Source organism: Talpa occidentalis, unplaced genomic scaffold (assembly GCF_014898055.3).
Source record: "Talpa occidentalis isolate TD23 unplaced genomic scaffold, MPIMG_talOcc4v2.1 talOcc4.7, whole genome shotgun sequence".
Lineage (NCBI taxonomy): Eukaryota > Metazoa > Chordata > Mammalia > Eulipotyphla > Talpidae > Talpa > Talpa occidentalis.
The window spans coordinates 110,361,008-110,373,177 of record NW_023605083.1 but is presented as its reverse complement, the minus strand read 5'-3'; the positions used below and the strand labels follow the sequence as shown (position 1 = coordinate 110,373,177).

The window sequence follows — 12,170 nt, the reverse complement described above, 5'->3', positions numbered from 1 at the left end:
GAGTCTTAACAGGGGACCTTTTCATTTAACCAGTTGCTGGGGAATGAACATTCTGTTGACTTCTGTTATTTGGAATGAAGACATGTTGGTTGTGTTGTTCTCTGGGTTCATGTGAACGTTTACAATATAAAAAGGGCCTGCTCTCTACCCGCCTGGCTCTAAACAGTGTATAAATGAGACCATGGGGTTCATTTTATAGAATGCTCCTCCTGAGTTTCTTTAAGTCGAGAATTCCACTACACTCGAGCATGTTTGCAGATCACATTAGTGTTTCTTTATGAATATTTAATTTCTTGGTTGGGGTTTTAAAAAAGAAGTGAAAAATCTAAAATGAAACTATTGGGAGCCTTTGCCCATCTGAAATCATGCAGAGATGCAGGAAAATGTTTTAGAAATTATAGTGGAAGAAAATGGGGCAATAAGTTTATTTATCAGAGTTTTCTGTATGAGATGTCTTTCTGCTGTACGTTTATTCTGAGCTTGAAGGATGAATTTATAATTGACTTTGGATTTAGAGTGACCATCTACTTAGCGTCTACCCAGTGTCCTGCTTAGACACTTTGGCATATGTTATTAAATTTAGTCCTAATAGGGTAACCTTGTGTGGTAGGCTAATTATTATATCTCCATTTTATAGTGGATTAAATTCCACATCATATTAGAATGTAAGTTCCAGCATCCAGCACTTACTATATCTGTTGCATGAATACATTAACAAAGTTAGGTTAGTAAAAATTGGTGATTAGGGAGTGAGTGTAGGGAGAAATTTAAACCTGGAGAGGGCCTGATGGAGTTTCGCTGTAGAGGTGACCTTGATCCTTAAATAAGTAAGAAGGGCCATGGGCAATAAGGAGCAGAACAAGATGCCCAGTCATAAAGTAGAGATTTTTGGAGCTCTGAGGATGTGAACATTGGTGAGATCTTCATTGAAGGTCCTCATATTAATTATCTAATCTCCCGTTCATCTGAAGAGATGGGAAAATGGGAAATCACAGCTTAAACCCACATTTAAGTCACTGCCAGACTCTCACAGTCCAAAGGAAGTGTATAGAGTTGTGGCACAATGCCCTTTTCAAGCAGGGCAGAAAGTCCACTACAAGGATATTCCAGTTTGGGCTCAAGCAGAGGGCTGCACCGACATATATCCCTGTGGGAGCTGCTAAGCTAAAGCGGGAGCTCCCTGAAGTCTGGGCACCTTCGTTGGTCCTGTCTGTCTTATGTGCAGATTTATGCAAGTTCAGGCTTAGGTGGGGCCTGGAGGCCTGGTCCAGGACTTCAAGTGCAGAGGACAGAACCCAGACCCTAGGAGTGAGTTCTGTTCAGGGTCACACCCAAATTCGGATAGAGGCTGGGTTTCTACTGCCTTTTGCACTCCTCAGCACAGCCTGCCTGCAACCGCAGTGTCCCTGGGCATCACTCTGCCCTGGGTCTTCCTGTTGGAGGTGGGTTGATGGGTTCATTCTCTCAGCAAATGTGTCAGGAGTCTCTGGTAATGACCCAGGATAAGTGAGTGGCCCAGGCAGCCATGGCTCTAAACATCCTACAATGAGTTGTCATAGACATAAATAACATGGTGCGGGGGCTTGTTTTATTATTTGTTGGCATTGTGGGGGGGTATCAAGAGGAATAGGGACTCACTGTGGGGATTATCAGTGATGTCAGTACTAGATGGCGAGTAGTGAGTGTCTTGAGAGGCAGGTGGGTATAGCGTTGGGGATTTCAGAAAAGGGGGGAATAGCTTTTGGATGGGGCAACTATGTAGATAATTTTAATTGTGGGGAAAGTGGTTGGATCTCGGAAGCTGGTTACAACTTGCCATGAGGGATTGAGCAGTAGAGAGGCATTTCAAGGAGAAGGACCTTGTGGACAAAGGTGTGGAGACCTGGGATTTGATGGGCTTAACTGAGTATTGGTTCTGTTGGCAGACATCAGCACCCACAGCTCATTAGAGATAGTCCATGCCTATTTTTGAATTACATGCAAGTTTTTTTCTTTTTTAAAGATTTATTTATGCTGGGCTACAGGCCAGAGGTGTGTGGGTAGTGAGAGGCTTCACCAGAGACAGAGTGGGGAGCAGAACAGGCGGATTGACTGAAATACACTGCTGAGGGGAGCAGTGGGCAAGACAGGAGTGGTCTGCTGAGCTCCGTGGCTGGCTGGGGATTGAATTTGTGCTGCGCTGCAGTAGCTGCGGATTGCTTCATAGTGCTGAGACTTAACCCCTGGCACCAACAGGGAGACCCTACATGTGAGTTTCTATTGACAGATTTTATGGATACTTTTTGGGCAGCAGGTTTTTATGCACATAACTCTGCTGTGTTTACACTCTTAGCTTTAATATACAGCATTGCCATGTGGCTTTTCTTGTTGAATGAAAACATCAGAATGAAAGTGTGTGCTATGTCCAGGGAAGTTCTGAAGTCCGCTCTGTGAGGAACTCAAGCTTTTAGGTTGCATCCTGAAGTTTTAGGGTATCCAGAATGACTGTCTTCAATTCCCCGAGCCATCTAAAGGGCCCTCTCTGCACAGCTTGAATAAATGTAAAATTGCCTTCCTAGAGAAATGTGGAGTCTGGCTTGTTGTAGCATCTTAGCAAGCATTGTTTCAGATAACCTGGTTAACCCGTGTCCTCCTTTTATCATTTCTTACAGATGGTCACAAGAACAAAGAAAATATTCGTAGGCGGATTATCTGCAAACACAGTGGTGGAAGATGTAAAGCAATATTTCGAGCAGTTTGGCAAGGTAAGTGGTGTGTGGGGCTGGTGAGCACATGCAGAGCCACCTGTCCAGTCCTTAGACGTGGCTGCCATAGCCTCTGCCTTTGCCACAGCTGTGTCCTCAAGAACTGTGTCCTTGAACTTGCTGTCAAGATTTAAGTGAATTTCGGCAGGAGCCGAGGTGGAAGAGCCCATCTTGTGGTCGACTTGGTGACCTCTGTGCCTGCAGGAGCAGACAGAGTGGCCTTTGAGTATGGTTGTGCTTGCTTTTGCCAGCCACGTGGAGCCTGGGCCGGGAGCTGCCGGTAGCTGTGGCTGGGGAGGGATGTGGAGCTCTGAGTCACGGGGCAGGAGCCCCCACAGCGCTGCTAGGGAGCTGTGAGTCAGTGCTGTCCTTCATTCTGTGCCTTTCTGGAAACTGCATTTAAGGGAGTCTCCCTGGGGCCCTTTTTGACTGAGCCCTCTTCTGTCAGATGCCCAAGGAAACTCGGCAAAGATGCTGGGCCTGTGTACCTGTCAGAATGTCTGAGGCAGTGGTAAAATTATTCTCTGGGCTCTGCTACTCAAGCAGGCTGGGAGCAACACAGAATGCCCCAAATCAGTCAAGAAATGGAATGAGAGTGTGTGTAAGTGTGACAGAGGGAGTCAGACAGACAGACAGATAGACAACAGTCAGATAAGCTGTGTAACCCTGTGTGTGACGTACTTATCCTCTTTCTGAGGCATCCGGGAGCCGGTGCCTTGAAGAATGGGTTCTTCCTGAGGTAACACAGTCCTCAGGTGGTTGTGTTTCCCCAGGTCTTGAGTTGGGTGGCTTTAGGGGACTGGCCCTTGTTGGGTTTGCATAGTACCCCTCTTCTGACTTCCATGTGTCCGGAGGCTGGTAGGTGTGTGGCTGGGCTGCCGCTCAGCTTCCTGCATCTTTGAGTAGTTGTGGGCATTGTCCCGAGAGCCTGAGTATGGACGGTCTCCTTCTGTACAGGCCTGTGTGTATGCACACTTGTATGCATCTGCGTGTGTGTGTGTCTCCCAGGGCTGCTCAGGCATCCTGAGAGGATGCTGCACCTGTTTATCTAAGCTCATCATTCAATTCCCCTTGTGACACTGGCCATCATGCTCACCCTGGGTAGCACAAAGTCGCTGTTGCCTTCTGGCTGGTGTGGAGGTTCTGTGCTTTTATTTGTTTGCCCAAGGTGATGGGCAGCTGTGACCCTATCCCCAGATGTGTCCAGATGTGAGTTACTGTCTGGGATGAGTGCCATGACCTCTATTTAGCTTCAAAATGGAGAGTTCCCTGTCTCTGGAATTAATCAATTTCTGCATGAATGGGAGGCCATGCAACAAAGAGAAACCAGCATCCTTCAGCCCAACCCTGCATTCAGAATAGCACTTAACTGCCCTTCCAGGTTGGTTATGAAAAATGCCTTCCCCACAGCACTCTCTGGCACGGCCAATTGGAGCTGATTCATTCTGGCCAGTTCTAAAGAATAGTTAAGTGTGTTGCTGATCATGGACTTTACAGTCCAGACTGATTTAAAGCATGAAGGGGAATTTGTCCATCACCCAGCCCCTCCTGCTAGGGAGAGAGATTGAAAATGATTACGAGACAAGTCCAGCTTGTGGAATGGAAGGTTCTGGAGTGTGAGCCCTCTTTGCTACCGGCCTGCCTTTAAAACAAGGCCAGGGGTAGTGTTTGCAAACATGAGGTGGGATTTCTTTTTCGAGCCATAACCTGCCTTGGAATCTCAAGGGCCTATTTGCGAGTGTCAGGGAAGTTGCTGCTGCCTGGATGGGCTGTGAGAATATTCCAGACAGGCTTATACTTGCCACATCTCTGCACATTCCCAACTCTCGGTTTGCTTCCTCGGTCTTTTTTTCCTTTCTCTTTGACTTTCTGTCATTTTTTCATTAACGCTCACAGTTGTGAGCCAGGACGCCAGCAGTGGGAGGCTCTACAGGCTTTGGCTGGGCCCGTGGCAGCAAGCTGCCTGGGAGCAGTTGCTATCTCGTCTGTGAGGCGATCACAGACAATGGCTCCTGCCTTGGCACTCACGGGGCTGAAGCGGCTTGGTTCACTTTGCAGTACTGTGTGTGGATTCCGGCAGGCTGGGTAAACCTATCAGGTGTTTTATTAAGGGGCTACGAGGATGTCTTTGGATGTCTCAAAGCCTTCACACTAGCTCTGCTCGTGTTTCCCTCGCTGGTGTCACACGTAGGCCTGTGTATTATCTCAGCCGTCTCCTCCTTTGATGGCTGCCTAGTGTTGCATTGGTGTCCCCTTGGGCAGGCCCCACTGCCTCTCAGGATTCTGGTATAATTCACTTGACTCCAGAGTGATCAAAGGAGGGGAGACTTTGCTGCTGGGCCTGAGGGGCATTGAGTAACTCCAGTAGCTGTGAAAGGAGGTAACAGATAAATTGACAAACTGACTCTACCCTGCGTAGTTCACATTCTGGTTGAAGGAAACAGAACACACACACACACACATACACACACTCTTACACGAAGTACGCTCACACAGCTGCACACATTCCTGTATTAAGTTGTGTGGGGACTATTTTCAGTTGGTTGATACAAATTAGCAGGGTGTAGTTTTAGCATTTAATGAGTGCTTATTAGGTATATTGGCTATCAGGCCAGGTGATTGATTCACTGATAGTCACGATTGTCTGGGAGACTGGTGGGGCATAGTGTCCACCTTGTAGATTGTTAAGTGGAGTCTCAGTAGGACCGAATCTTTGACTCATACGTAGTCTCAGGCCTCTAAAAGGTAAAGCTGATCTAGACTTCCTCTTCAAACTCTTTTGATAACAGAACTTGAACTCTGGGCCCTGTTCTGATTGTTGACCAATCCACAGGGTGGGCTTAGGGTGGGAAGCATGCAGAGGAAAGGAAATGATAATGCCTGTCCTGTGTGTCCAAACACAGTGCTAGGAACCTGGCTGGATATCCCCTCATTTTATCCCTACAGGGGATATAGGTGTCACCCAGCCTGTTTGGCATTTGACACAGATGGACAGTAAGGGTCAGTGCAGTTAAGTCTCAGCAAAGATCATTTGGGTAAGGCAGTATAACAGCTAGAACGAAAATCCAACTTCCTCTTCCTCTGAGCCTAGAACTTTCCATCCTTCCAGTGCCTCATTCAGGGTTTACTACTCACTTTTTAGGTTTCCCTCATTGTCATGCCTTTCTCCATTCTCTCTTCCCATGTTGCCTGAGGTGGCAGCTGCTTCAACTGTTTATTTCAGGTGGCAATCAAAATGGGTAAGACTGCTATCATGGGGCTGAGCTAAGGGAGTTTAAATATGTCATTACTGTAAGTGGAGTGGGTGCAGAATGATACACCGAGAGCTTTAAATAACTCAAATTGGAGGCTTATAAACCCTTTTGTGCTCTTCTTCTACCTTCCTCCCAGAAGATTTAGCTCTCTCCCCAGGTTAGGATGTCACTTGTTTCTATTTAAGATGAGATCACGCAGTGTGGCCATTGGCATAAGGCCTCTGCTCGCTTGGATGGCTGTCCTCACCTCCTCGGCAGCCATTCTGCTCATTCTAGAAAGGTAAGGTAAAGGTAGTCCAAACTCACATGCTGGCCCAGCTGTGCAGTGACCCCACTATAACACCTAAACAAGGTCATTTCTTTCCTGATCTCAGTTTCTTACCTCAGAGGAGGAGTTGGACAACTTTATAAAGGGGCAGGTTGTAAGTATTTTTGACCCTGCAGACAACGTAGTCTGTTAGAACTATTTGCCTCTGCTGATATATGGGGAGAGTAGCTATAGCCAACATGTAAACAACTGGGTGTGACTATGTTCCAATAAAGCTTTATTTATAAAACCAAGTGGTGGGCCACATTTGATTGGCCAATCCTTGGATTGGATTATTCCTAAGGTTTACATCTAAGCTTGAAAATTCAGTAATTTAGAATATGTTTATGTAAACATGAATAGGTAGGTAGGTAGATAGACAAGTGTCTGTTGACTGTAACCAAAACTAGATATTATCAATAGAAAATGAACATATTATACTAAGCAAAACAGTTGTACCCAGGGTGGAATTAATTTCTGGATTTCTTGATGCAGGAACAGTGAGGTGAGCCTCTCTTTGGAAAAAGCTGCTATTTATAAATTGAAATCTTCATCCTATGAGTAAGATCCAGAACATCTGTAGAGTATTTCCAGCTCCCTATTACATGTGCTAGATCTGTATTAATGAAGACTCAGAAGTTTTGAAGGTTCAGGTTTTACTATGAAGCTTCTTCTACTGTGTGTTGGTGTTTCTGAACTAGAGGTGTGTGTGCGTTGGGCTAAACTTTTTAATGCATCTAAAAATATTTGATCCTCAAGGATGTCAAGTGAGAAAGGCGACCATTGATATGTAGACGACAAAACTGATGTTGAGTTGCCCAAGGTTGCACAGCCCATGCTGGGTAGAGCCTGGCCATCCCCTCTTTTCACTGTGCGTGAAAAACACCACCTTCTAATTTACCACTAGGCAGCCCCTTCCTCAGAGGGAGCAGGTTTTGTTCATTTGTCAAGAACATTGATACACAGTAATTTATTTTACTGCTTTAGATTTCTTAGTGGACGTTATCTGTGCTTACGATTTCATACCTTCAGGAATGATGTATATAGACCAACTCCCAAAATGGCACATAAATGATGCTCTCAATATGCACACGTAGACCCAAACAGTAAATCGACCTTTCCTCCGCTGTTCTCCCTGAGTCGTCATCTGGAATAGCCCAGTTTGGTAATTAAAAAGCACTGGGATCAAAGAAACTCCATGTACGTGGGTTTCCTTCTCCTCCCCATGAAGCCCCTCCTTCAAATACTGGTTTCTTAAATTCTCACTTATAGGATTTGGGAGATCAAAAAGAGGCCTTTAAATGGAATGAATTCTCGGCTTCGTCCCGGATGGAGCAGTTCTGTTCACCTCGACGATAGGGCTGCTCAGTGCCGAGCTCGCTAGGTAATTCTCACTTTATATAACTCCTGTGAAAGCGAAGCAGCCCGCATCTGGAGGCTTCCAATTATACTTCACATGGTGAACTGTGTAATTAGTTTGGAAGACTTACGCTTAGTCATTGGTTTATCCTAATCGGCTTTGGCTTTCCCCAACAACAAAGTGAGCTTATTTTGCTAAGCTGAAACGACTCTGCACCCTTTGTTCCAGCCTTTTATTGTCTCATTCCTTTCATTCTGTTTTACTGCCAAAGTTCTGTTTCATTAGGCCTACAAGTCATTTCCAATTCAGTGGGCTGCTACAATCCCGCCTTTATCACTCGGCTGCCCTGGTTCCCATGTCCCTTCTGGGCGAGTGCCCGAGTTTGTGGTTTGACATGAGGGCTTTAACCCCTTCCTGGGCCAGGCTCTCATTGTGGTGGATGGGAAGAAAAGATCTTAAAGGAAACGGTCTGGAAAGTTATAGCTCTTTAGGTCTCATCAAAGGGATGCAGCTTGGAAGTGAGGTGAAAAGGGTCTGAGCTTTTTGTTGGACTGGGCTTGTGTGTGGGCCTGTAAAAGTTAACTCGAGCTACAGAGAATGGCTCTTGGAAGCTTTCTGGGAAATTTTTTTTTCTGGAAACAAGAATGAATTGACTTTTTAATGCGAGATCTTCTCATTTATCCCCCTGTGGGGGGGGAGTGTCCGAAAACGCTCTCCAAGGAAGCATTTGACACCTATTATTTTCTAACTCCAGGTTTCATGTGTAGGTACCAAGGCGGCACCCAGGGCTGCTGCTCAGATACTCCTTTTGATAGTGTATGTGTGAGGAGAGTAAGACCCAGAATAAACATATTATAAAGCCTTTGGAATCTGAAAGGCAAGAGATTTGTGAGGAAATAAATCAGCAAGTTATCATATTCCTGAGAGTGGACTGTGATCCTAAGGTAAAATTTTATCACTTCCAAATGTGTGTTGTAGATAAATGGAGCTCTGTGTGGTGTGTGGTTCTTTCAGACCAGGCCTGGAAAACAAAAGTGCTGTCTGTCCTTTGTGGGCAGCAAAGCTCCCAGGAGTCGTTTGTCTTCTGAAGTGGTTTGTACAGGTGGGCTGACTGGAAAGTGGTTGCCATGCTCAGGCCCCGCCTGGCGTCTGCTTGCCTTTGCCCTGGAGAGTCTCGATGTTCCTCAGACCTTGCATTTTAACTGCAGAGTGGACCAGGAAAGGCCCCCATTCGCTCTCCCCTTCCTGGCTGGCCAGGCTGAAGGCTACTTTTGTGTTTAAATTTTCTTCCTGTAATAGCCCAGAACAAGGCCAACACTGTCCTCATGTTTTATTAATTCTCTGTCTGGTTTATGTCAGTCTCTCCCTTCGGAAGTGTGTCATGCGGTGGGGGCTGGGGGTGGAGGCGAGGCTTTACTTGCCCTCTGACCTATGGTAGAGCTGCTCAGTGCTCAGAGTTGCAGTTAGCAAACAGGAGCATGTTGCCTCACCTGCCTACCTGGTGTCCCAGGCCAGGTGGCAGCAAACAAACAAGCGGTGCCCGCAAGTAATATGATCCTTGGGCTTTATGGGTAAGCCTTCCCAATGAACAGCTTTGTGTTTTCCTGGTGAATTTTTTCCTTCAGAGACTGATTTCTCTTGCAGCCAGAGAAGGGCATCAAGTTAGAAACTGATGGAGCACCCCAACCTCACTTCTCCTAAATAGATGGTGGGTTTCTAGGAAAACTTCCCATTTCCCTCTTAGTGTATAAAATATAGCCAGCTGTTGTTAGGCAAATGCATCAGACATTATTATTGCTCTGTTAACAGTGTTTTAAAATATACAAATAGAAAAAACAGGATGCCTTCTGGGTAGCAAGCTGGGAAAATTTTGAAATTGTGCTAATCAGATGCTGTGTACATTTGCATAGTAGGTAGAGGAACACGGTCTGAACTTAGTAGCTTGGCTATTTCAGATGTGTTTCCCAGTATAGTCTAGCTTTAATTCTCCTTGGGGCCAAAAAGAGGAAGACCAGGGCTGGGGAACCCTCGCTGGAAGGAGTTAATGGATCTGGGGAGGAGGAGAGAGGGGTATTAAGGGCGGGCTTCCACCAGCTCACCTTCCCAGAGCCCTCCTGGTAGCCTCTGAGGACATCACTTACAATGGAGTCGTTAGCATGAGAAAGAAAGCTTTTCTCCCCCTGGATGTACTTCAGTGGGAACTGAAAGTGTCTGTGAAATCACGGTTCAAGCTTGTGCCAGTGGGTGCAAGGAGTGCTTCTTGTGGAAGAGAAAGCACAGTTCATTTAGACTTGGCATAGAATTTGAATTCCATTGTTTCATGGAGTGAACATTGATATGGAGATTCCTTCCCACCCCACCCCTTCAATAGGACACCCCATTACATGGGTCGTGTATGCTTTTCTTTTTCTTTTTCTTCTACCCCCCCCCCTTTCCTTCCCTGCTTTTGTCTTCTGAGAATTAGTCTCTGTAGAATGGCCGGATTTGTCAAGTTATCACTCTCTAAATTTTTACAGCTCTGTATGTTCAGACTTGGTATTTGTGAATTAGCTGAAAGTGGGCTGCCAATCGGCACTCTATTTACATTCGAAACCATAAGAGTGAGAGCCCCTGAAAAAATGTTAATATGCAGGAAGAGGCAGAAGGGCTGCATTTCTGACTGTTGCTAACCTCACCACTGCCTTTAAAACCAATCACGAGGCACACGGCTGATATTTAATAGCTTTTAGCTGATTATTTTTCTTCTCCTCCTTTTTCTTTTCTATCCAAGTTGACCTGGGTGTACTTGAGCGGAAATGAAGTCATCCACATGCTGAATTAGAATAATCACAGGCCTCCAAGAATGAAATGGAAGCAGAGATTAAATGGTAGAGGGAAAGCTGGCATTAATAAGCACCAGGAAAACTTTGCATAAAATAAATAGGAGATTTGATAGATTGGATTTGTATATGCTGTTTCCATTTTGCTTCGCTTCGTGTTGTCTTCCTAGAGTTGAGTTACTGGCAAAGTGGAATTTGATTTGCCTCAAGTCCACAGACCTTCCTGAGCCTGCGAGGTGGTCCTTTTCCCTGTGTGGACTTTTGTGTCACTGGGATGTTTCCAGAATGGAGTGGAGGGGTTGTTACTGGGGAAGGTTGATGATTTCCCTTGCAAGTACTGGGTGCAGTGGGGTGGAGTGGGAGGGTAGGAAGCAGAAGGGGGACAACACATGGCAGGCAGACAATGAACATTGCTGATAGATCCTTGATTGTAGGGAGAATTGGACAGGATAAAACCATTCCTGGTTTGCTTGGGAGTGGGGTTTCCTGGACCTCGGGACTGGCAAGCCACAATGCATTTGGTCACCCTAAATAAACTGGAGGTAGGAAATGTTGAGACACTTGGCCTGAAACTCTCAAAGGAATGAAACCTTCCTTGACCACCTCCTAAACATTCCTTCCTGTGTGTTCCAGAACACTGAACTTCATACCTCTTTATAGCCTGCCCCCCTGATTTAACTCAGCCACTGGTGGCAGGAGCCACATGGGAATGCACACCCACAAACCATTACGTGTTAAATGAGTAAGTAGCTTGTAGAAGGCAGGACAGACAGACCCGCCTTCCCCAGCACCAGGGGTGACTCATCATCCCTGGATGTCGGACCACTTTGGGCTCCTGTTTGGGCTCCTATTTGGGGATTCTCCTGTTTGGGGATGATTTATTTTTAGCTCTTGGAAATAAAAAATTCTGCCTGCATAGTGAAAAGTGAGCTTCTTGTCGTTAAAAGAACAAAATAAGGATTTAATTAGATTAAAAGGCCCAGCAGAGCGGTTTGTTTACAGGAAGTAGTTTTTAGGTGGTCTGTAGCAGAAGATGTAATTTGTGGAATCAGATTAGTTGTACATTAGAGATTTTTGGTTGTTGAGGTCGTTAACGGTCTTTTGTAATTGGTGGCAGAGGTAAATATTTTCAGACTTGCTTATTGTGTATAGACTGTTAGTATTAAAAAAAAAACAAACCTAACTTAGGGTGCTTTTCACTGAAGGAAACATGGCTGCGAGTGTGGAGTGAGCGGAGGCAGTCTCCCTGATCTTACTCTGCTTTCCTGGCACAGCGGCAGGGCAGGTGAACACATCCGAGACACGCTGAAGGGGTCTGCAAGGTGGCCTGCCCGTTCTTTGACAAGGAGAAAAATATTTCAGATTTTTATCTTTGAAAAAGACCAGCCCATTTCCTTTATTGATAAATGGGTTTTGGTAGCAAAAAAGGAGGATTTACTGATGACCAGCTCTCCATTCCAACCAAATTGGCATCTGTGTTCAGATTCTGAGATTCCTGTTTACCCAAACCTTTCATGCCTCCTTTGTCTTATAATCATCCCAACGCAGCCCTGTGAGGTAGGAGGGTTGTTCCTATCTTAAAGTTAGGAGAGGAAGGCAGGGCAGAAATGGGGGAGCAGAAATGGGAGGGCAGCAATGACTTGCTGAGGACCCCTCAGCCAGCTAGCGGTGGGCCCGTGGTGCAGA

At 45.8% G+C, this 12,170-nt stretch overlaps 1 protein-coding gene across 5 annotated transcripts in view; it reads left to right on the top strand.

Moving 5' to 3' along the window:
* MSI2 (musashi RNA binding protein 2) overlaps nt 1-12,170 on the top strand; it is a 468,006-nt gene that overhangs the window by 223,278 nt on the left and 232,558 nt on the right. For all 5 annotated transcript variants that reach the window (XM_054688818.1, XM_054688817.1, XM_037495200.2 and 2 more), the window contains one exon: nt 2,652-2,744. In XM_054688818.1, coding sequence (XP_054544793.1) covers nt 2,652-2,744 — 93 coding nt within the window. The remainder of the gene's footprint in view (nt 1-2,651; nt 2,745-12,170) is intronic.